Raw genomic sequence first — 25,980 nt, forward strand, 5'->3', positions numbered from 1 at the left:
AAAATCAATATACAACCAAAAGTGCCAGAAAATCAAACTGCATGGAACTCCCACAACCAAGGAATTAAAGAAACAATCAACCAGAACAACCAGACCCATGTGCCCAAAGAAATATGGCCCAAATGAAAGAACAGAGCAAAGTTACAGAAAGAGAGCTGAGTGATAAGGAGGTAGCCAACCTCGCTGATGAACAATTCAAAGCCCTAGTAATCAAAATGATCACAGAACTGATTGAGCTTGGGTGAAAAGTGAAAGAACAAGTGAAATATACCCAATGAAATAAAGCAAAATATTCAGGGGACCAACAGTGACAGGAAGGAAACCAGTACTCGAAGTAATGATTTGGAACAAAAGGAAGAAATAAACATCCAACTGGAACAGAATGAAGAAACAAGAATCCAAAAAAATAACGAAAGGCTGAGGAATCTCTGGGACAACGTGAAATGTTCCAGTATCTTAATTATAGGGGTGCCAGAAGGAGAAGAAGAAGAGCAAGAAATTGAAAATTTATTTGAATAAATAATGAAGGAAGATTTCCTCAATCTGGTGAAGAAAATAGACTTCTAGGAAGTCCAGGAAGCTCAGAGAGTCCCAAAGAAGTTGGACCCAAAGAGGAACACATCAAGGTACATCATCATTAAGTTACCCAAGATTAAAGACAATGAGAGAATTTTAAAACCAGCAAGAGGAAAGGAGATAGTTACCTACAAAGGGGTTCTCATAAGGCTATCAGCTGATTTCTCAAAAACTTTCAGGCAAGAAGGGCCTGGAAAGAAGTATTTGAAGTCATGAAAGGCAAGGACCTACATCCAAGATTACCCCATCCAGCAAAGCTTTCATTTAGAATGGAAGGGCAGATAAAGTGCTTCCCAGATAAGGTCAGGTTAAAGGAGTTCATCATCATCGAGCCCTTACTACATGAAATGTTAAAGGGGCTTATCTGAGAAAAAGATAAAAATATAAACAGTAAAATGCCAATAAATTCACAACTATCAATAAATGAACCTAAAAGAAAAGAAAAATAATGAAAGCAAAAACTAAGCAAACAACCAGAACAGGAACAGAATCAGAGAAATGGACATCACATGGAGGGATTTTTAGTGGGGAAGGGGAAGGGGGGAATGGGGGAAAAGGTACAGGGAAGAAGGAGCATAAGTAGTAGGCATAAAATAGACGGGGAGAGGTAAAAAATGGTATAGGAAACAGAGGACTCAAAGAACTTATATGTACAACCTATGGACATGAACTAACGCGGGGGGGATGCCGGAGGGTTGAGGGGTGCAGGGTGGAAGGGGGATAAAGGAGAAGAAATTGGGAAAACTGTAACAGCATAATCAATAAAATATACTTAAAATAGAGAATTACAGCACATCATATTAAAGGCTCAGAAAAAGGCTTAAAGTAAATAAAGTTGTTTAATTCAGTGTTTCCCAAACTTTCTCAACAATAGAACCTTTCTTTGTGTAATACCAATTAATATACTGTTGAACCAGTCTTCTACAAAATATACTTTGAGAAACACTAATGAAAATTTGAATGGCCAACGAGTGTTCAATTGTCTTCATAAAATAAATTTGAAAGAAAAAAACCCAAAATACAGAGTACAAATTAACACACATCCATGTTCAAACTGCTCAGAATTAAATTTTAATGCTTATTTTTGTTATAGGAATAATATGTGGTGAAACAAATTTGGGAAGTGGAGGAAAAAATAGTAAAATACCTACTTTGTCATCTTCCCACCTCAGTAAAACCACTGTTAACGTTCTGAGGTAGTTACTTTAATCTTCATTTCTATTAGAGTTTTTAAGTTGTTTACATCATTATAATAGCACAGCATATATAATTTTGTATTATGTCGAATATTTACATTGCATTATAAGCACTGTTGTACATTTCCAATGTTATAATTTTTAAAAAAGATTTTATTTATTTATTTCCAGAAAGAGGGGAAGGGAGGGAGAAACAGAGGGAGAGAAACATTAATGTGTCATTGCCTCTCGCGTGGCCACCACTGGGGACCTGGACCTGGCCTGCAACCGAGGCGTGTGCCCCGACCGGGAATCGAACCCGCGACCCTTTGGTTTGCAGCCCACACTCAATATTGAACTATACCAGCCAGGGCCCAATGTTATAATTTTTAATGGTTAAATAGTTCAATATTTAACCATTCCCTTTGTTTTTAGAATTTAGGTTGTTTACAACTTTTTCTCTTTTAGCTTTCATATGTAATACTGCAATGAACTCACAGAAACATAAAATTTCTTAGTTATTTTCTTAGGAATTATTTGCTGAGTAGAATAATAGTATTTCAAAGGCAATGCACATTAAAGTGCTTTTGGAAAAAACACTGCTAACTTGACTGGGGTGAAGTGGGGTGGGGGAAGAGATTGCATCATTAACAACATATTAAAGTGACAGCCCTGTTTTCCCCAATTTAATTCAGGTTTTGTTAGCACTAGTCGATTTTTCCAGGTAATAGAGATTTACAAATCCTAATCTGCTGTTTATTGAATTATCTATCAGCATCAGTTTTGCAACATATTGAAGATCTGCTAAATATGCTATCTATTTCTTCATCTAGGCAGTAGACAACATTTTTTTTTTCATAAAAGCAGGCTAAGGGTAGAGTTCACAAGAGGACTGTAATGACCATGTTGAAATACATCAGTTTATTAATACTCTTTGGATATTGTTCAGGGAGCTCCAAAATCATCTTTATCAACACTTTATGACTAATCAGAGTACTGAAGCCACCTACCTGTAGCAACCCAGCCTACTTTCTTCACCTTGTCCATAAGATTTAATAGGAAACTTTGTCAAATCTGATTCTGAGGAATGATTTACTTTATTTTTGGCACTTCCCTCATTGTTCTCAGTAACTCTTGGGGATAGGTTATACCTTACACATTTTTTGTATATTGGAGTCTAGAACAGACTTGATTGGTATGTAGTATAATATATAGTAGCTTCTCAATAAAGGTTTGAATGATATGCTTAATTTGGTATTAACTTAATAAACTTCTGTTGTCTCACCAAAAGACACCATTTTCCAATCCATCAATGAATGTAAACTTTCATTTAGAAATGGCAAAATTTGTAATGAATTAAAGTGCACATTTTGCAATGGGAAGTTCTGAGTTCAAGTTCTGGCTTTGCAATTTTCAACTGGTAATTTTGTATAACTAAGTCTTAGTTGGTTCATCTACAAAATGGTGATAACCCATCTTCTTCTTTACTTTCCTTATACATTCTTAGAAGGATCAAAAGTTTTCTTCTAAAGGGAAATGTGATCATGTCACTGACTTTTTAAAACCCTATAATAACTTTCTATTGCCCTCAAGAAAAAGTCTAAACCTATAACATGCCTTGTAAGGACTTCTGTGATATGATCCCTGCTCAGTTCTGCACGATCACTAACGAACAATCTAATCTTTCTTACTTCTCTGGTCCTTTTGTATGAGTTGTTTATTTTGCCTGGAATGTTCTTTCCTGTATTCTCATTTGTTGACTACTACTAGCCACAATATTACTAATAGCAACAATTGCAACCTATTGGATTCTCACTAAGCAGGGGACACTTTATATACATTTGTTTACGCTTTAGGAATTGGGCACTAATTATTATCTGTTGTACAGATAAGGCACAGAAGTGAAGCAACTTAATCAGAGTAACACAGCTATTAAGTACAGGCACTGGGTTCCGAACTCTGAATTGTCTGGATTGAAAGCACTTCTCAACTCCTGCTATTAAGGTATCAACTTTCTCCAACAAGTATATAACACATCTGTAAAATCCTCTAACAGCCAATGTGATAAGGTTAGCCCCCAAGACACGGATTCATAATTGCTTGTGTACTTTCTACCTCCCCATCCAGAGGATAAACAAGCCACTTGAACTCAGGCAAGACTGCATATTATTTACTTTTACTTCCCCAGCTTAATAAATATTTGTTTCATACATAAATAAGGGAAATGTTTAAAAAACATAATACCATGTTATTTTTTTCTAATTTGGTTAAGGAACGTCACCAGGCTTACCAGTTTGTGGTTTATGGAATGAACTTCCCCTCCTTTTGGCAGTGTGGCACACTTGCTTATATCTGTTCTTCTGTGATCTCCTCTATTTGCCCTAGTTTCTTAAATACTACCAACAAATGTTTTTCCCATCCCTTAGTAACTGCCATACTGATTTTTAAGAAAATCTTTTACAAATGAGAAAGACTGCTAAAATTACTTAACCCTTCATAGCAATTCTTTAAAACTTTTTTTAAATTAAAAAAAAACTTTTTTTAATATAGCAGAGCAAAACAACAGAGATCTTAGGGTAAAAAATATCTTTTAAAAATTAATTTCAAGCCCTGACCAAGTAGCTCAGTTGGCCAGTGTCCTCCTAGGTTGTGGGCTCAATCTCTAGTCAGGGCACATAGAAGAATTATCCAATGAATGCATAAATAACCAGAACAACAAATAGATGTTTCTCTCTCCCCCTACCTCTCTAAAATCAATAGGAAAGAAAAAAAAGGATTTCAAATTAAGGCTAGGCTGAGAAAAGCATCCTAATACATTTATAAACGAAATCAACCGGTGCTGTCTAGGCAGTGTGCCCAGGTGGCATCTTATTTTTCACCTTTTATCGAAGCCGTTCAGTAACATAAACCAAGAGAACATAGGTGCTGCACTGAGCAGGGGATCTGTCTAAATCAACACTTAAAAAAATAAATAAAACGCCCAGAATGTAATGAGTCCCATAGTTGTCATCACCTTCATGGAGAAAGGGAAAAAGCAGGGTGATGAAAACATAGTAAGTGTGGCAATAAGGATGAAACTTCTTCACATCTGAGCAGAGTCCTGGGCTTCGTCCCCAGGTGCAGCACCTCAAAATGACCGTTTGCATTCCGCCACTTTCGTCCTTTTCGTCCAGGTTCACACTTAGCTTCACAAGTAACAAACTGTACAGAAAGAGAAGGTATTCGTCTCGTAAGAACCTCACCACCGGATCGGCATTTGGGAACACCACCGCTAACAGCCTGCACAACCTCCAGTAGCTCACGGATGCCCCGCGGGCCGGACGCCAAACGTGGTTCCTCCTCGCGCTCCCGCTACCCACAAGCCCCCGCGCCTCGACGCGCACGCGCAGCGCTGACGGCCGTCTCAGGAAGAGGAAAATGGAATAAACAACTCCGAGCAAGCGAAGCGCAAGACCGCGAGTGGAGGCAGAATTTAAAAATAAACCGGACCTTCCGCCATCTCCACCTCCTCGCGGCTGCCGCTTTCTCTTCCCTAGCCTGTGCCCGCGAAGTCCCTGTCGGGACTCGCGCGCCCACCCCGTCGTCCCGCGCGGCCCCTTTAAGGAAAGAGAACGAGAGAGTGAGTGAGAGAATCCCAACTCTCCCCCTCCCCTCCGCGCCTTCCTACCCCGTCCTCCCTCCCCTCTCCCCTCCCCCCTCTCCCCAGGCGGCCTGGGCTCCCACAGTGGGACAGACCCACCCGCCCTGGTTTTTATCCGGACCGGCAGCGTCCTCCTTCCCTCTCCAGTCTATGGTGGCGGCGGCGGCGTCTCCTCCGGTAGCAGCGGAAGACGGGGCTGCGGCGTTGCCATGAACAGTGGCGGCGGCCTCCCGCCCCCCTCAGCCGCCGCCTCCTCTTCCTCCTCCTCTTCTCTGGCGGCGGCAGTGGCGGTGGTGGCCCCGCCGGGGGTCGGAGGTGTCCCCGGAGGTGCGGCGGCAGGAGTAAAGCTGAAGTATTGCCGCTACTACGCTAAGGATAAGACTTGCTTCTACGGGGAGGAGTGTCAGTTCCTGCATGAGGACCCCGCGGCCGGAGCGGCCCCGGGCCTCGGCCTCCATAGCAACAGCGTCCCCCTAGCTCTGGCAGGCCCACCGGTGGCCGGCTTTCCGCCCGGAGCCGTCCCATGTGGGGGAACCGGGCCGCCCTCGGGGCCCAAGAAGCCGGACCTGGGGGTCCCTGGGACAGGAGCCGCACCTGGTGGAGGAGGCAGCAGCGGGGTACTCGATGGACCGCGGCTGGCAAGTGAGTACGGTCCGGGCTGGGAGGGTGGCCTCGGGGTGGCAGCGGACGGAAGGCCTAAGGCCGGAGGGGGCCGGATGAGGCCCTGCAGCCGAGCCTGGCCTGCGTCGCCTCCCTAGGCAGTCTGAGAGGCTTAGACCAATACTGATTCCTTCTTCCTTCTTGCTTTCTCTCCCTACGCCTTGGTCGAGCCGGGGAGCGAGGGGAGACTGGGTTCCCGGGAACGTGGGTGGGTGGACTAGGGTGGTGTGAGTGGGGGTGGGGAGGAAGGGGGATGGGTTGTGGAGTGCGGTGTGTGAGAAAGGGGGTGCCGTTTCCGGGGGGTGTGGAAAGGGGCTGGGTTTGCAGGCACATGTGTTTTGCGTGCCCGTGTGGAGTGGTGTCTGCCGAGTGTTGAGGTTCCCTAGTGGATGTGTGTGGGTGGGGGGGCGGGAGGTGAGGGGCGGGCTTAAGGCTTCCTGGAGTAGGTTGAAAGAACGGAAAAGTTTGTCTAAGGCTTATGGGAGAAAAGTTTCCAGGCAGGAAATACTTTCGAAGGATTAGGAGTGGACGAACTGCAGCTTTTATAGTGTGCTTAGGTTTAGTCGGGAGCACAGGAGTTTCACAAGATTTGCATTTTCAACATAGTTTTCTTCAGAGCTGGAGTAAGTTTGCTGAGTGTCAGTAGGGGCATCGTGTCTTCTACAACTTTGTATCCAGCAAACTGTTCAGCATGGAGCCTTGAAAAGCTTGGCAGGTGCAGGGCACATTTGTGTGCGTGAAACTTAGCGCTTGAATTCAGAAATTTTGGGCTGTTTGTATTTTGTACAGTCATTTGTTATTTTCTATTAGCTGAGAGCTTTTTAGTTGTTTATTAGTAGAGTTTACAGATGTAAGTGTTTAAAGTGTAATCTATTTTAGAGACTGTTGCCCTTTAGGAAAAAGAAGAGCAGGCATCAAGATTTACTTTTCTTTTTTTCCTGAATAAGTTGAGCATTTCTAAACCAAATGAGAAAGTCCTATATTTTGGAAAATTAAAATGTTTTTGTATCTTAAAATAATTTAATAGATTAACTTGCACGTCAGAACATTTTTTTGTCTTTTTTAAGAAAAAAACTGCAAGTGGACTTGATGTTGTAGCATTTATTTGCTCTACAAGGATTATTTACAAAAATATTTTGTGTTTCTTTTACTGGGATGGGCCTGGCTTTAATGCAGATATAGTTGGTGAGGCTGATATGCTAAGAAGATTAATTTGTAACTTAAAATGTTTTGTAAGAAATAATTGCTTTATTGGTGGAATTTAATTCACTTTTGAGAAGCAGCTTTGCATTTTCAAGATAGACTTTTGCTGGATGTGTGAGTTATGGCTCAAATTAATTGAAGAGTAATGTTTAATTAGTAAGCAGTGAAACTGAACAGTAGGTATTTTTGTTACTTACAGAAAGAGGCACTTTAAAAATGCTGGTCTGTGATTTTTCTAGGATTTTCTAATACGAAGAAGTAGTAGGTTGGACATGAAAGATAGCTAGGTGAAGATTGGAGGTAGAGGAAAAATACTAGCTATGGCTCAACGGTGGAGATCATTTAATATCTCCCAAGAAAAAGGATGTGATTGCCTTGACTATAGGGTCTTGAGAGGACAGGCATTTAATGCTAAGAAAACATTTTAAAGGTAATATTTAGTCATGTAACAGTTATTTGATTGAATAGCTGAGTTACAAATTTGGATTGGGTAGGCTTGCTTTAACTGGACTAGGTTGAAGCCTGATGCTCCTCTTTTCTGCTGTGCGTTTTTTTGGTAACTCTCAGCAGTACCTAGGTTGTGACTCCTCAGGGATGAGATAAACTTGCTTCATACCAGTGAATGGCAAGTAAAGTTGCTCAGGAACCACGGAAGAGGATTGTGGTGGTGATTTAATGGCTACTTTGAATTTTTACAATTAATTGATTATTTTTCTACTTTTAGTGTCTTTTCATACTATCTTTTGAGACAGGCTTGATTGTGAAGTAAATGGATGAGGTAATAGGAGGAAGGCCCAAGATGGCAGCTTAGGAGAATGTTGAGCTCAACCTTCTCCTGTGACACACTGAATATACACCTGTATATAGAACTGAGACACAACTGAGGGCCAGTTGAACAGTTTCTATGGCTTCTGCACACCAAATGAGGGATGGATAGATAGTATTGAGATCACATGGAGAAGATGGGGGAAATGTGAGAGTACGAGAGCACTCTGGGATCTGAGGGAACTTTCCAGGATTGGAGAAGCCAGTGAGTGCCATTGTTTACATTCTCTACCTGGATAGTGCAAACTGGAGTTGCATCCTGGTGCACAGGCTGACCTGCAAGGCTGTAGTAGTGCCTTCCTGGCCATTCCTGGAGCTAGATCCCCCAGGAACAACAGGGTGCTATAGAGTGTGTATGTGCGGCCCTCCCACTTGGAGCTTGATTCACCCATCAGATCAAACGGGGTACTGCAGTGTGTGTACCAGCCTGCCTCACTCAAATCAGCAGGATGCTGAAGTGTTGAGACACCAGTCTGCCCTGGCCAGACCTCATTTTGGCCGTGGATAGGCAGAACAGGGAGCTACCACGTGTACACACACCAGGATGCCCTGCCCTGACCCACTTCTGGCCAGGTGTCACTTTTACCTGCCCCTACTCCAACAGGTGTCATTTTTGCCTGCCCCTACTCCAGCCTGCTAAAGTCACCTGACACACAGAGGCCACTTCTCTACAAAACACATTTTCAAGATTGGGAGAAGTAGTTACTTCATCTAATTCATAGGAACAAGTACAGAAAGTCAAACAAAATGAGAAGACAGGACTGTACTCCAAATGAGGGAACAGAAAAAAAAAACCCTAGTGAAACTCAGGTTAGTAATTTGTGTGATGAAGAATTCAAATAAACAGTTACAAATATGCTCACCAAACTTGAGTGTGAACTAGAAAAATTTAGAACTTTAACAAGGAAGGAAATAGACCTCTAGTTTCCAGGAAGCACAGTTCCAAACAAGATGAAACCAAAGAGGCCCACATGAAGACATATTGTAATTAAAATGGCAAAAGTTAAGGAATTAGAGATAATCTTGAAGGCACAAGAGGAAACAAGAAGTCACATACAAAGGAACTCCCTCCTCCCCTAAACCCCTATAAAGCTAATAGCTGATTTCTCAGCAGAAACTGTTTAGGCCAGAAAGGAGTGGCAGGAAATACTTAAAGCACTGAAAGAAAGGAACCTGCAACCCACAGTACTCTACTCAGTAAAGGTATTTATTCAGAATTGAAGGAAAGATAAAGAGTTTGTCAGACAAAACTAAAAGTCTATTATCACTAAACAAGTTTATAAGAAGTTAGAATATTGCCTTTAACCAGAAGAGGCCATAACCAAGAAGAAAATCATGAAAGAAAAAAAAAATCTCACAGGTCTTTAACACTGAATCAACTACTTCAAAAGCTAGTGTGAAGATTAAATGAACTATAACAACAACAAATAAGACATATACAAACTAAAAGGTCTACAGTATTGATGTCAAAGTGTGGAGGGGGAAGTAAAAGTGTAGTGCTTTTAGGATGTGTTTGAATTTTAATGCCTGTCACCTTAAAATAGACTGCTGTAGCTATAGATGGAAATATATGAACTTCATGGTAACCAAAAACCTACAAAAAATACACCAAAAATGAAGAGAAAGTAACCGAAACAAAACACTAAAGAAAAAGCAGTCAAACCAAATGGAAAGAAAGGAACAGAGAACTACAAACAACCAGAAAGCAGTGAACAAAATGACAGTAAGTACATACCTGTCAATAATTACTTTAAATGTAAATGTACTAAATGCTCCAATCAAAAGACATAGGGTGAATAAATTGGAAGAAAAAAAGATTAGATCCCATCTGTTTGCTGCCTATAAGAGACTAATTTCAGATGGAAACATACACACAGAAAGTGAAGGGATGGAAAAAATACTCCATGCAGATTGAAATGAAAAGAAAGCTAGGGTAGCAAAACTTATAATAGACCCTTTCTGATTTCAAACTATATTACAGAGCTATAATAATCAAAGTACCATGGTACTGGCACAAAAACAGACATATAGATCATTGGAACAGAATAGAGAGCCCAGAAGTAAACCTTGCTTATATGGTCAATTAGTCTATGATAAAAGAAACAAAATTATGAAGTGGAGTAATGACAGTCTCTTCAACTAGTGGTGATAGGAAAACCAGCAGAGGTACTGTATATGCAAAAATGGAAGTAGACCACTCTCTTACACCGTATACAAAAAGAAACTTGAAATGGATTAAATAGTTAAATGTAAGACCTGAAACTATAAGACTCCTGAAAGGAAAGAGTCTTACAAGAAAGAGTAAGCTCCTTGACATCAGTTTTTACAATATCTTTCTGGATAAGTCTCCTCAAGTAGAGGAAACAAAAGCAAAACTAAACAGATGGGACTATGTCGAACTAAAAAGCTTCTACACAGTGAAAGAAACCACCAACAAAACAAAAAGACAGCCTACTGAATGGGAGAATATACTTGAAAATGATATAGCCAGTAAGGGTTATTAGCCAAAATCGATGAAAAACTCATACAAATCAACGTCAGAAAATACAAACAATCCAATTAAAAAATGGGCAGAATACATGAATAGGCATTTCTTCAAAGAAGACATGCAGATGGCAGACAGGTATGAAAAGATGCTCAACATCATTAATCATCAGGGAACTGCAAATGAAAGCCACAGTGAGTTACCACCTGCTATCTGCTAGAATGGCTGTTATCAAAAAGACCGAAAAACAGTGTTTGCAAGGATCCTACTGGTAAGTATGTAACATGGTGTAGCCATTAGGGAAAACAGTATGGTGGTTTTTCAGAAAATTAAAAATAGAATTGCCGTGCAACCCAGAAATTCCACTTATGGTTATATTTCTGAAGAAAATGCAAACACTAATTCATAAAGATCTGTCTACCTCTGTGTTCATTGCCGCATTATTTACCATAGCCAAGATATAGAAGTAACCTAGATATCTATTGATAGGTGAATGGATAAAGAATAAGTGGTAAATATATACAATAGCATATTACTCAGCAATAAAAAAGGAGATCTTACCATCTGTGACAACATGGATGGATGGACCTCGAGGGTATTCTAAGTTTAATAAGTTAAACGGAGAAAGATGAATAACGTATGATTTCACGTATGATTTCACTTATATGTGTAGTCTAGAAAAACAAAACAAATGAACGAACAAGACAAAAACAGACTCATAGAAACAAAACAAGCTGATGGTTGCCAGAGAAGAGGAGGGGAGGGGGATGGATGAAAAAGGTGAAGGGGAGTAAGATGAACAAATATACAGAAAAGGGAAAAAATTCTTTTAAAAAAGGTATTAGGCAATTAAAATAGTCTAAGAGATACTGTTATTAGAACAGTTGCTGACCTGGTCATGTAGCATGAGACGATTTTATTTTGCTTTTTTTTTCCTTTGCTCTTTTTAAAATTAAGATTGTACAGTATTTCTGTAGTTGAGAGATCATAAACTGATCTATTCTAATTAGCTGGATTTCCCTGCAGAAGTAGTTTGGGAATCTCCTGTGTGTGTATTTGTGTCTTTAAAGTTTTTATTGAAGTACACATAGCTTGGGGAATGCGTACAAATCTTAAGTTTCTGTAAGTACATGTAACTAGCATTCAGATTTTAAAAATAGGGCATAATTAGTGCCCTCATAAAACCTGCTCTTGTCCCATCCCAGTTGCTACCCTTTCCCGAAGGTAACTGCTGATTTCTAACACAACAGATTCAAATTTTAATTTTTTTTGTACTTTTAAAAAACTTTATAGGAATGGAATCATATAGTTGTACTGTATTTGTGGGCTTTTTTCTTTTCAGCATATTTGTGAGATTAATGTTATATAGGGATAGCCTCTGTAGTCTCATGCCTGTATAGTGTTATTATATGAATGTACCACATTTTATTTCCTCATTTTGTTGTTGGTGTACAGTGGAATGTTTCCAGTTTTTGTTTCTTAAGAACACTGTTTTGAACTTTTCTCGCACATGTTTTTGGATGAACAAATCTGTGCATTTCTGTTGGATCACCTAAGAGTGGAATTGCTTGATATGTACAGGGTGTACTAACTGCATATGTTCAGCTGTAATAGATGCTGTCAAACAGTTTTCTGAAGTGATCATACAATGCTTGCATTACCTCCAGCAGTTGTAGGAGAGTTCCAGTTGATTCACATTCTCCTTAACTCTTGGTATTGATCATGTTATAATTTTAACCATTTTGGTGGCTGAAATTTATTGTATAATTTCATGTTTTTAATTTATGTGTGTGGATTGTAGTTTACTTTGTTGACAGCATTTCAGAAATCAGAGGTAATAGAATTTTGGCTACCCTTGAAAGGCAGCTCTTAACTCGTATTTGAGTAAGGCCTGTTGGTGGGGCAAGACTCTCCATTTTGCCTTAACTTCCTTGCTAGGTGACTTTTACATGCCTGGCTCTCTAGGCATTTGAGTTTCTGATTCTTGCTTCAGTAATTCACATTTGCAGACTTGTTTTGTGTTTCAGGTCCTGTTAAAACTTTAGAGGTAAATGCAAGAGAAAATTTTATCCTTATTTTTCAAGCATTGGAAAACTGAAGCACAAAGGCCTTTTCCTAGCACGTTTAGTTATAATGATGTTTCAGTCTTGCGGAGGAACCATACTTTCATTTGTTGCTCACTTTTTGTGTATATGGAATATATTTTATTACTCTGTTGACCTGGCAGTGTTCAGGCATTCAAGATTGTTGTTTGGGAAATGCCAGAGTTTCTTTTTTTATTTTTTATTTTGGCTTAGTTGGCGCTTTGTCCCATACATCAAAAGGTTGAGAGTTGATTCCTGGTTAGGGCACATACCTAGGTTGCAGGTTCAGTCCCCTGTTTGGGTGCGTATGGGAGACAGCCAGTCAATGTTCTTCTGCATTGATGTTTCTCTCTCTCCCTCAAGTCAGTATACATGTTAAAAAATTTTTTTAGAAAAGCCTTTAAGTTTCTGACATTTAATATTTCTTTTGGGCTTGGGATCTTCTAAGGCTTAAATGTGGATTTATTTGGGTTTACTTAAATTACTGATTCTTATTTTAATGATGTAATTGTATTTCCCACTAGCTAAACTTTTAATCTCTAAGGTGTTCAGTTTTTAGCAGTTGAAGTATTTATTTTACCATTATTTGTATTTTATATACATTACTTTATTTGAAACTCAGTAGATTTATCAAAGTAAATCTAGCTTTCATTTCTACTGATTTAGCCAGCAGTCAGAGCTTTGGTGTAAGACCTATCTCAGATGGAGTCCTGGTTCTTTTACAGGCTTTATCATCTTGGGCAAAATTTTATCCGTTTTTCTTGTCTTAAAGATGGAGGTTTAATAACACTTACTTAAAAAAAATAACACTTACTTGATAGGATTGCTTGTGACACTCTCAGTGCATTGCTTGGCACATAGTGAGGTAACAGTCTTAGTTGCTGTTGTTATTGAGTATTATTAATATTAAGTCTGTAACTAACCTATACATTTCACTCCCCCCATCTTTGAAGGTATACAGTTGGCCCTCCTCATCTACAGATTCCACATCCACAGACACAACCAACTGGGAATGGAGAATATTTGGGAAAAAAAATGTTATGTTGTTGCCCACATATACTGTGGAGTTAAGCCTGTGATGATCGTGTCTATAGTGAACATGTACAGACTATTTTTCTTGTTATTATTATTCAAACAATATACTATAACAACTACTTAGGTAGCATTTACATTATATTAAGTACTATACATCATCTAAAGGTGATTCAAAGTATATAGGAGGATGTGTGTATAGGTTTTGTGTATATTTTGTGTAAGGGACTTGGACATCCTCAGATTTTTGTATCCACGGGAGTCCAGGAACCAGTCCCTTGTGATACTGATGGATGATTATACTTTCAAGACCAGTAAAGTAGCTGCAGATTGTTGAACTTTGCTTGTCTGTCCAACCAGAGGAATAGAGCAGTGGATGACCCGAAGTTCATATACTAGCTTTGGAATGTATAGTGTGTATCAAAACTGTGTTTATTTAAGCCAGGATTATACTTTTCTTTCCATAAACTTGTATCAGCTCACAGGCAAGCAAGTGCTGGAATTTGTCATTAGGATAGCTGATAATGGGTTTTAACATATTTATTGGACAATACACAAAGACTTCATAATACCATTTATTTCATTCATTTAATTTTGTGCTTGCAAGGTGGCAAGCTTGGATCTGGGTGATAGGAATACAACACCGAGTGAAACAAAATTCTGCCTTAGTGTAGTTTACCTTCTAGTAGGGAATACAAACATAAGTTAATATTGGGTCTTAATAAGTTTTATGAAGAAAACTCAGGTTTATGAGGAGTACTCAAAGAGAGATTTGCTAATATGTAGGTCTAGGTAAGATTCATTTAACAGGTAAAACACTTCTTTACATGAAAGTTCACTTGAAATGACCCTGTAAGAAAAATGATTGTCCAAATAAAATGAGTATCTTCCTATTTTTTAACTTTTATAGATCTAAAAAATATATTAACGTTCTATTTTGAGACAATTTAGAGTTTCATGATATTGTAAGACATAATAAAGAGAGATCCCATCACCCAGTTTCTCCCAGTGCTAACATCTTCTAAAGCTGTAATATAGTATGACAACCAGCACTAATTAATATGATCTGCTTTTTCAGATTTCCCTAGTTTATTGCACTTGCATGTGTGCATGTGTGTAAATTTGGTTCTGTGGAGTTGTAACATGTGTATGTTTGTGTACCTGCCAGCACAGTTCAGGATAGTTCTGTCAGTCTTAAATTGCCCTTTTCTTATGTTCCTTCTCTTCCAGTCACTGGCAATCAGTAATTTGCTCCCCATTTCTATAATTTTGTCATTTTGACAGTGTTTTATAAATGGAATTATATAGCCTGTACCGTTTCAGGATTAGCTTTTTACTGACATAATTGACATACAGTATCCTATTTTAGAGGTACATCACAGTGATTTAACATATACATTATAATACTCCTCTTCCATAAAAAGCTCCCTTTTGGAGGTCTCTTGATATCTCTCTGGCTTTTTGTTAAAAAACAAACAAACAACCCCCCCCCCCGTTGTTCCTGTCTTTCTAAGCCAGTTTTAAATTACTTTTAACATTAAAAATTCTTGCTTTAGGAAAAATAGGAACAATATTGTGTTTTACTTTAGAATTAGAAATGTTAAAAATTTAAATAGCACAAGAGGGTACACAATAAGAAATAGTCATCCTTCTTCCTTATTCCCTGTCCCTCTCCAAAAGGCAGTCACTCTTTCCCATTTATTGTGTGTCTCTTCAGAAATGTTCTTTGCCTATATGCAATTTTTATATGTTAGTATTTCCGTATTTTGAGCACATATTTACTCCCCATGTGTGCACACATGGGGAGGCCTAATGAACTTTGAAGTTTCTCACCAAATTGCATATCCTGTAGTTTGTTCCACATCCACAGATAGAAATCTGTCCTACTCTCTTTATTTTTAATCCTTACCTGAGGATACTTTTTTAAAAAATTGCTTTGAGAGAGGGAGGAAGGGAAAAGAGAAAGAGAGAGAAAGAAACATTTGCTTTGAGAGAAACATCGATCAATTGCCTCTTGAATGTGCCCCAACCGGGGATTGAACCTGCAACCTAGGTGTGCCCTGACCAGGGAATCAAACTTTTGGTGTATGGGACGACGTTCCAAACAACTAGCCACTTGGCTAGGGCTCTCCTACTCTTTTTAATGGCTGCATAACATTCCACTGTATATTTGTATTCGTTTTAATGGATATTTAGATTATTTATATTCTTTTATAAATGATGGCACTAAACTGTTATGTCTAAGTGTATTATGTATATTTATACATAAATTTATATAAATTATACATATGTTACGGAGCATACGGAATCTTCAGTAACCCGGTTCAAATTTGGTACATTAAAAAATTATGTAGATAAATACCGTGTAATCTCACTTGCATGTGGAATCTAAAAAAAGCACAAACTGGTGCATACAACAGGTTGGTGGCTGCCAGAGGCTGGGTGGGGCGGTGAAGGGTGGGTGAAATGGGCGCGGGTGGTCAAAAGGCACAAACTTGAGTTAGAAGTTAAATAAATCCTGGATATTATAATGTACCAAAATGTGGCTATAGTTAGCAATACTACATTGTATTTTTGAAAGTATCTTCTAAGAGTAGTTCTTAAAAGTTCTCATTATAAGAAGAAAAATTGTAACTGTGTGGTGATGGATGTTAACTCATTGTAGCAATCATTTTGCAATATATACATGTAACATGTTGTACACCTACAACTAATACAGTGTTTTATGCAATTATATTTCAATGAAAAACTATGTATTTTATATACCATTAGCTGAAAGTAAGATATTTGAAATAGTTATACTTTTCAAATCTGCCCCAGCTGGACTTTTTCCCCAGTGGGTCACATATCTGGAGATAGTTGTGGAAATTATCAAGGCAGCTTTGAAAATAAAAATTCTAGCAAGGTCCTCTAATATACATTATAAAAAGATTTAATGTATACAAATTAATATATTAAAGATTTACATTATCTCAAGCTTTCAACTTAGTATAATTTAGGCTAAAAGTAGAGATTCATTCTTTATTTAGTTAACATTTATTGAGCAGTTACTCAGTGTCAGGTACTGCCTTTTAGATTCTTGGGTTGCATTAGCCCCAATAATTTTAAAATATGATAAAAGATGACTAGTACTACTAAAAAAACCCCAACAATCCAGCTCTACTCCTCAGTTCTCAATGAACTGTGGGTTAAGGTGATCTGAAACTAATTTGTACAAGGGATATGCTGGTTTTTAGAAATAAATTTTCTTCCTCCATTATGAAATTCCAAGTTACTTTGCTGAGAAAACAAGAATGGTAGAAGACTTTTCAAAACATTTCTTGCTTTATTGATAACTTTAGATCATATAGAGAAAGCAGTTGTTTTGGCACTTACCCCAAATTCAAACTGCCTTTTACTGGAAGACGTTATCCAGTAAGCAGTCGCATGAACAGCTCTTAAGTATTAAACAGCTTCACTGGAGAGCCCATTTATTTAGTTGTTTATAGTCAGCTTTGTAGCCAACTCACCTTGGAAGGCCTATAGTGTTGTAGCACTCCTAGAATCAGGTGTTCACCAGACCACTGCACTGCTGTCCTTTCAGATAAAGTAGATTAAGTAATAATTAAAAAAATTTTTCAAGTCAAAGCAGTTTATTCTATATAGATCAGTGTGGAACAATAGACTTGCAGCTGTTAAACCTCTTGATCTGTATGAAATAGCTGTTTCAGGATTTTCCCCTTAGGTCTTGCAATAGGCATTGCTGTGGCTATTATGGTGCAAAGGTTAGACAGGCTCCATGAGGGCCAGTTTGCCAGATAGATCTTGCAGATTTTAAAACAATGTCAGCTTGCCTCTCTGGAGGTCTGATATTTTATGCAGATGACTTACTCTTTAGTGAGTGGCATAGTATATGTGTACTCTGGGCACTGACTAGAGAAAGCTTAATTACTGAACATTTATTGAATAACTCTGTGCCAGATGTACAGGTATTGGGGGCAAAGAAAAGATGCCTGGTGTAGGAAAGGATTTTGAAATGCGTAAGTTTTGCATAGCGTGATATGCTATAAACATGACATGCGTTAACAAACTCTATTCAGGGATATTTTAGAAGGTTTCTTGAAGAGGTCACGTTTGAGCTATTTTTTGAAAGATGGCTGAAGCATGCCCAGTAGTAAAGAAAAACATCTTAGGCACATGAAACCAAGGACACAACGGTTTTGAGAGGAAGCGTTGAATTATGATTTTGTTCTGTAGTCATTTGATATGATACTGAATAGGCAATATATTATGGAGAGTGGTATGGGATGGTAGATTGTGTGCCCACATTGTGAATTCCCTTTTAGGCTGTGCTAAGTGAAGTGATAAGGTTTCTGTTTTAAAAAGAACTGTTGCTGCTAAGGATGGAGATAGGGAAACCATTTGGAATAGTTTTTTTAATAGTTGAAAGGAGAAATACAAGCACCTGATTTGGTCAAATGGAAATGAAACATAGGGGATACATTTGAGAGAGATTTGGTGAAGCAGTTAACTTGCGGATGGAAGGGAAGAGGGAGAGAAAGAGGCTAAGGACAAATGAAATTTTACCTTAAAAGCATTTGTTACATAGTTGGAGGCATTTAATAATAGGCAGTTGTAATTGTTGTGAGTCTGGAGTTTAGGAATGACCGAGAGGAGTATAGTATATTTGATTCTAGAACCTTTGAAGTAAGACTGTTCTGGTTTCACATCTCTGGCACTGCCACCAAAATGGGCAGTAATGATGTATATGTTAAAGGATTGTAGAGATTGAGTGTATAAAATCAAAAAATCTATCTATATCTACCATCTAGCCCAGAAATGAATGCTTCAAAGCAAAGGGGTAAGAGTTCAAGAGGGAAAAGTTTGGTCTAGTTGGTCGCTAAAAAGCTAAGTATTTGAATCACATTGTTAGCTCCTTGTGGAATTATCTCAATTAGGTTGTGGTTTAATATTACTTTTTCTACTTAAGAGTATTTTAGATATTTTAGATTATTTAAGTTCTAATTCTTAACTAGAATTAAGATTCATGATGTTCAGTCTCCAGCTATAGAGAAATTCTTGTAATAATAAAGTTTAGTACTAAGAAGTGCTTTGTTCTAAAAATTTACTTGTTATTTTTCTACATATTTTTAACTTACATTTTTTCTTTTTAATCTTTTAACTGAGATACTTTTCTTTAGCCTGTTGTTGGTTTAATTCATTTAACCTTTTATTTGTCTCTCTCTTGTTTTCGACGTAAACAACAGAAATCTATTGTTTTATAATTCTAGAACCTGAAAGTTTGAGATCAAGGTGTTGCATGGATTGCTTTGTTTTCTCTAATCCGCTCCTGGGGATACATTTATTGATTTTAGAGAGAGAGGAAAGGGAGTAAGAGGGAGAGAAACATCTATTGGTCGCCTCCCTTATGCGTCCCAACTTGATCCTGCAACCCAGGTGTGTCCCCTGACCGGGAATTGAACCTGCAACTTTTTGGTGCACAGGACGACACTCCAACCAACTGGGCCACATGGGCCAGGGCTGGGTCACTTTTAGGGGCTGTGGGAAATAAACTGTTTTATGCCTCTCACCTAGTGTCTGGTGGTTTGCCTATACAGTCTTTGGGTTCCTTGGCTTGTAGAATCATCACCTGACCTCTGCTTTCATCTTCACAGGACATTTTTTCTAGGTGTGTGCCTGTGTCTAAATTCTTCCTTACAAGGCTATGAGTCATTGGATTAGGGCTCATTCTAATGACCTCCTCTTAACTAATCACACCTGCAATAACTCTATTCCCAAATAATGTCAATTCTGAGATATTGGGGGTTAGGATATCAACATATGAATATTGGAAGGACATGGTTCAATTTTCAACAGTTGTTGAGTGAGTAGAACAATTAGATAATGCACTTAAAATGTCTTCTGCATCTGACTTAAGGATTGGTGCTCTGTGCTCCTAAGTAAGGCCTTACTTCTCTCTGGCAGTCATTAGTGTTGGTTAATGGCACTTTGGAGTTAGGTGGGGAACTTAAAGTGTAGAATTGGTCTCTTTGTGGCTCTGCACAGATTCTTTATCACAGGACTGGCAGTACAGTATTTGTAGTCATTAATTACTGTTTTCTCATAGTTCCCTTGGCCTTTTGAGTTTGTGAGCTTTTAAGGGAAATTCAGTCCTCAAACAGAAAAATATGTCCTACTGAACCACCTGCTTTGGATTTGAGTTTTTTCTTCTAGACGACTCATGGGTTTTGTTGGTGTTGTGTAAAATATTCCAAGCTACCTTTTCACATTTTAAAATGTATAAAAAAGCTACATGAAAATTTTTCTTTAGTGCATTCCACATAGTAGCATATTAGTATTTCATCAAGAAGAACAAGCGGCCTTTTACAAATAATTTTATAAGTGGATATGAATGTTAACCACAAAAAGTAAGCATAGGTACCAGATATCATCCAACCATGTCAGTATACTGAATTATTGTCACAATAACTCTGAAAGTGGACCATTTATAAAATACAAATGATAATATCTATTCCAGAGGAGGAATGTGATGTTTAGATTAAATATACTTTTTGAAGGTCAGTAGTTGGTAACTGGCTGAAGCAGAACCCATGGACAGTTGTATTTGCTCAGTCTGTGCTCATCCTACAGATCAGTAGAAAAGAGGATGGGAGTTCTGCTGAATGGATGAAGGGGCTTGTTTCTTGGGCCTGCATCTAGGGCATTGTCACCTAGCAGCATCTTTCAATCTCAATTTCCTCATCAGAAAAATGGAGGCAATAACACCATTTGCATAGGGTATTTCATAAAATTTGGACATGAGAACCTATTGTATATTTTATTCTTACTCTGAAAAAGGGTTTAATTATAAATAAGTGTTTATACAAATGTGCTAATACTAGATTAGGGAATATCAAAAAGTGTAAGAACTAGCCCCAAATCTTAGTTTACTGGTAATTTAGATGTATGGATAGTACAGAAACATGTGAGAATTTAAAGGTTTAAATAGTAGATAAAATAAAAGATAGGTTAAAAGATTTTTGGTAGTCAAATGAATGATACAAATAGTATCTTAAGAGTTAAAGATTTTGCCCTGGCTGGTGTAGCTCAGCGGATTGAGTGTGGGCCTGCGAACCACACGATCGCAGTTCGATTCCCAGTCAGGGCACATGCCTGGGTTGCAGGCCAGTTCCCAGCAGGGGACTCATGAGAGGCAACCATACATTGATATTTCTCTCCCTGTTTCCTTCCCTTCTCCTCTAAAGATAAATAAATAAAATTAAAAAAAAAAGAGTTAAAGATTTTAACAGCTTAGAATAATTGGGGAATACGTTCTGCAGATGGGAGAAGAGGAAGTTAACATTTATAATTACCTTTGAGACAAGATACTGGGCCCTTTGAGTAGTTACCTCACTTGAGTCCCACACCCTGTGACTGAGATGGTGTTACTTTCTTTTTCAGATGAAGAAATGAAACTTAGAGGGTTGTTCGCTCAAAGACATACAGCTAGTAAGTGGCAGAAGTGCGATTACAACTCAGCGTCTAGTTCTAAAAAAATGAACTTTTTTCCTTTTTCATTATGTCTGGGTCTTGAACACAGGGCTGGGGGATGTATGTGTGTAGGAATTGATGTTACTCTGTAACTAGTGGTACTGCACTTCACAAATGTACACTTTGAAAATATACAATGAGTGTATCATTTTGACTGGAGGAGAGAATTCAATAACATTGATTATTGTAAAGATCTTTTTATAGTAGATGTATACTTTTATTTTACACTCTAATCCTTGATCTTTTGGAAAGAGCTGTGTAAGGTATTCATTTTTTCTGCACTGGTTTTAAAAATAGCTTTATTGAAATACAAATTACATACTACAACATGCACCCATTTTATACAACTCATTTTAGTAAATTTGTGTTGTGCCACCATTAAGATATTAAACCACATTTTAAAGATTTCATTGTTTTTTGTTTTTTTTGTAACTGTCATTGAAGTTTGCAAGGTAGAAGGCATGATTCTTACAGGTGATGGTATAGTGTTCATTTTATAAATGTTTTGCCCAAAGACTTTGTGGCTGGGAAGTGGCAAAACTAGTACTGAAGTCCAGCACTTTAAGGAAATATTAGAATGATAGATTAAGAACAGATTGTTGAGGGCTTTCTAAAAAAAAGACACTTTATTTTCTGTCACCCTATTTCTGTTCTGTTTAAGAGTTTGTGGAAAAACAGCTTAAGACCACTCAGTAGTAGTAGTTCCTACCCATTTAGTGGCCTGAGCAGTGGGGACTGCAGACCAGCCAGTCTTCAATAGCAGGCTGAGTGCCTCAGACTTCAGTAGGAAACTGCTGAATAGGAACAGAGGGCGCATGCAGGCCTTCAGACCTGTGATCTCAGTTTGAGCAGCACTGAACTCAGGGACTGGTGCAGTCCATTCACCCTGAAATTCTTATTTAGTCACAGCTTTTTCATCAGTGACCTGCTCTTCTTCAATATCTTCATTCAGCATCTCTGTAGAAGTAGAAATTAGGCGTGATCTCCCATGGGTGTTTGTGGGAGATTGTGCCATACATGTGCAGAACTTCCCAGGCCAGCATCCAGCACATCAGATCCACTGAGTGAGCCCCCTTGCTGTTGCCAGAAATGGCAATGTCCACACAGTGCAGAGGAGTCTGTGACACAGAGCAGTGGTAGGCAGGTTAGCATAAGACGCCTCTGTGAGAGGCTGGTGGTCAGTCCTGGGATCAGTAACCACCAGCAGTTGCAGCTCTGGGAAGGCTGCCTGGATTTGGTTAGTGATGATTCCAGGAGGAGGGGGGTGGCAGGCAACAGCAGTGGCTGCAGTGGCAGCAGCAAACATCAGTACAGCTCACTGGCTGTCATTCCTGGATTATGTGACACTGACATCAGTGTTTTTCCTTTTGATTTTTTAATTGAATTTATTGGGATGTCATTGGGGGTTTTCCATGGCAACAATGGCACAAGCTGCCAGCAAAAGCTTGTCCCAGGTTTTCAGGTTTATGATGTAGGTGTCATTACTTTTCCTTTTATAGATACACTGTTCCATTTGGAAGTCAACATTGGTGTTACCTAAGTGAGTTCCTGCTGTAAGGAATTTGAGGACATCCTCCTCCTTACTTGCCAGGACACCAAGTGTTCCAGACATTGTGAAAGTTTTCTTTTAGGTTTTGTGGGAACAGAGAACAATGCTGTATGGGCTTCTCTCTCTGGGTAGTGTAGAAAGAATTTGAGGGCTTTTTAATATCAGACTGAGAAATTTGGATATCATGTTTTGGGACAGCATTGCCAGCATCTTGTGTGTGATGTCCTTGTTGGCAGAGGAAAACCACTGGGCACTTTTTGTGAAGTGTGTTCTATGGAACTGCAGCCCGTCAGACTGTTCTGTGTAGAAAGAGTTTACCAGCATAGTGAATTTGGGAAGTACTCTACTCTTTTTGATTGTCACAGTTCACATGGTATATGCAGGCCCCGAGAAGTTGTTCAGTAAAGAAATGGTGTGCTTTTCTTCCCAGCATTTACCAAAATTATTGGACTGTTCTTTGAGTGGTATTGATCTATTGTGATGTTTTGGGAAATGAAACTCATTTTATCCAGGGTGGCAAGACTAACAGTGAAGTAGAATATTTATATAGTTAAGCTGTGGGATGGGCTTTTTTTTTAAAGTAGATTCTTACCATACTCATTTATATGTTGGAAGTTGTAGGGTAACTGCTGACAGATGTAGAAGTTCTAATTCTTTAGGTACTGTAGGACCCTTTGGTTTAAAGTTGGAGTGTCTCATGATCCTTTAAAAACTGAAGACTTGAAATTTCATCTTTTTATTTCTAATTCCCTCTCTTAAAAATTGAAAGGCAGTTTAGTGCAGCAGAGAAGTTACTTTTCTATTCCAGGTGCTGTCATTTACCAGCTTTGTGACTTTGGGTAAGCCGTCCAGTCTCTCTGAGCTGCAGTTTACCTGTAGAACAGAAGGAGAATCAGCCACAGTTGTCTTTCAGACTGAGACTCAGATCTGTGCGGTGATTGTTTAACTACGGTTCCATAGAGATATAATAGTGACAATGAGAGAAATTGTAACACACATTTCATAGAAATAGTAAGCCTTTAATTTAAAGTGGATTGCAAATTATTATTCCACAGAGGTTGTGTAAAGTTTACTTAAAAGTGGATTGTAAGAATAAGGAGTAGAAGGGAGCCCTGGCTGGTGTAGCTCAGTGGATTGAGCGCGGGCCTGCGACTCAGACGATCGAGGTTCGATTCTTAGTCAGGGCACATGCCTGGGTTGCAGGCCAGTTCCCTGCAGGCCAACTCCCAGCAGGGGACGCACGAAAGGCAACCATACATTGATGTTTCTCTCCCTCTCTCCTTCCCTTCCCCTCTAAAGATAAATAAATAAATTCTTAAAAAAAAAAGAATAAGGAGTAGAAGGAATGAAAAGTTCTGGATTCTCTAGTCTTGGTAATTAAGGTCTCTAACATATCTTATATACATCTGCTCTACATGCCTTTTCTCATTGAATATACTATGATATAGGTAGGACATGTATCTCAGTAACTTTTAAGAAAATTAATAACTTTGTGATCTATATAGAATGGAGTAATATACCATATGTTAGTGATTTTCCTAACTATTCTTGAAGTGCCAATGCCCATTCCTGTCCTTCCCAAACTGTTATTTTCCAAAACAGGAAAGTGTAAGTATATGTGTGGAATGCTTTCTTTTTTCCCCAGCTTTAGTGAAATATTGTAAACATACAACATATGTAAGTTTAAGACACGTGATTTGGCATACATTTATTGCAAAATGATTACCACAGTAAAGATAGTTAAGACCTCCACCCCATCATAAATTGCCTTTTTTTTTCTTTTGGTGATAACTTTTAGGATCTACTCTTTTATACAGTATTGTTCATTATAGTCACTGTACTGTACATTAGATCTCCAGAACTTATTCATCTTATAGCTGGAGGTTTGTATCCTTTGACCAACTTCTTCCCATTTCTGCCACTCCCCAGCTCCTGGGAGCATTGCTTGGCTCTCAGTGTCTTTGAGTTGGGCTTTTTTCGATTCCACATAAAAGTGAGATCATACAATATTTAACTTTCTCTGTTTGACTTATTTTACTTGTATAATGCCCTTTGGTCCATCCATGTTGTCACAAATTACAGAATATCCTTTTTTATGTTTAAAAATATTCCATTGTCTGTGTATGTGTCACATTTTTTTTACCCATTCGTCTGTCAATAGATACTTAGGTTTTTTCCATGTCTTGATTTTTCTGAGTTATGTTTCAGTGAACATGGGAGTGTAGATATATCTTTTTTGAGATAGTGATTTTATTTTCTTTGGATATGTATCCAGAATTAAGATCGCTGGATCATGTGGTAGTTCTGTTTTTAATTTTTTGAGGGATTGCCATATTGTTTCCCATTGTAGCTGTACCATTTACATTGTCACCAGCAGTGCACATCTCCACCAAAACTTGTTGTCTCCTGTCTTTTTCAGAATAGCCATTGTAATAGGTGTGAGGTGATATCTCATGTGGTTTTGATTGCATTTCCCTGATGATTAGTGAAGTTGAGCGCTTTTTCATGTCCCTGTTGGCCATTTGAATATCTTCTTTGGAAAAATGTTTAAGTCCTTTGTCCTTTTCTTCTTATAAAATTATTTTTTAAAAAGTTTTGTTTTGTTTTTGCTATTGAGTTGTAGGTGTTCCTTATATATTTTGGTTATTAACCCCGTATGAGATAGATGGTTTGAAAATGTTTTCTTCCTTTCTGTAGGTTGCCTTTCTGTTGTATTGATTGTTTGATGTGCTTTTTAGTTTGATATAGTACCACTTCTTTATTTTTGCTTTTGTTTTTAGGCGTTTTTGGTGTTATATTCAGAAAATTGTTGCCAACACCAGCATCAAGTAGTTTTCCCTCTGTTCTCTTCTAGTTGTTTTAGAGTCTTGGGTATTTGTGTGGAAAAATTAACCTTTAATTATTGGCTATATTTAATCCCCCCTCATTCCCCGCCTTTTTTTGTTAAACCTATTCAAACATGATCCTCTGTTAGGGAGCATGTTTCCTCTTTCAAAATTGTGCATCTTAAAGGAATATGAATCAATCTTAATATAATGAAAATCACTGCCAGAAAGTTGATAATGTATTAGGAAAAACTGTTTCTTAATGATAAAGTATTTTTAAAGGATAGGACCTTTATAAGACTGTTTTATTGTCCTCTAATAGCAATTTATTATTCATTTATCTTACAAATATTTTTTAGGCTTAGGTGCTTATTTTCAGTTTATTGAATCTTAAAG

The 25,980-nt window shown here is 38.2% G+C and overlaps 1 protein-coding gene across 6 annotated transcripts in view; it reads left to right on the forward strand.

Annotated features, from left to right (window-relative positions):
* The first annotated feature begins 5,407 nt into the window (after positions 1-5,407).
* The window catches only part of PAN3 (poly(A) specific ribonuclease subunit PAN3), a 138,623-nt gene continuing 118,050 nt past the window's right edge, over positions 5,408-25,980 (forward strand). For 5 of the 6 annotated variants that reach the window (XR_005068363.1, XM_037058891.1, XM_037058893.1 and 2 more), the window contains exon 1: positions 5,576-6,033. Coding sequence is in view for 5 of the 6 variants with exons in the window: in XM_037058891.1 (XP_036914786.1) it covers positions 5,601-6,033 (433 nt within the window). In the remaining variant the exon portion in view is untranslated. Of the gene's footprint in view, positions 6,034-25,980 lie in introns of all 6 variants that reach the window. The other variant, XM_037058890.1, reaches the window with a different exon arrangement.

Source organism: Sturnira hondurensis, unplaced genomic scaffold, assembly GCF_014824575.4.
Source record: "Sturnira hondurensis isolate 20B ecotype Veracruz unplaced genomic scaffold, ASM1482457v3 Scaffold0010428, whole genome shotgun sequence".
NCBI lineage: Eukaryota > Metazoa > Chordata > Mammalia > Chiroptera > Phyllostomidae > Sturnira > Sturnira hondurensis.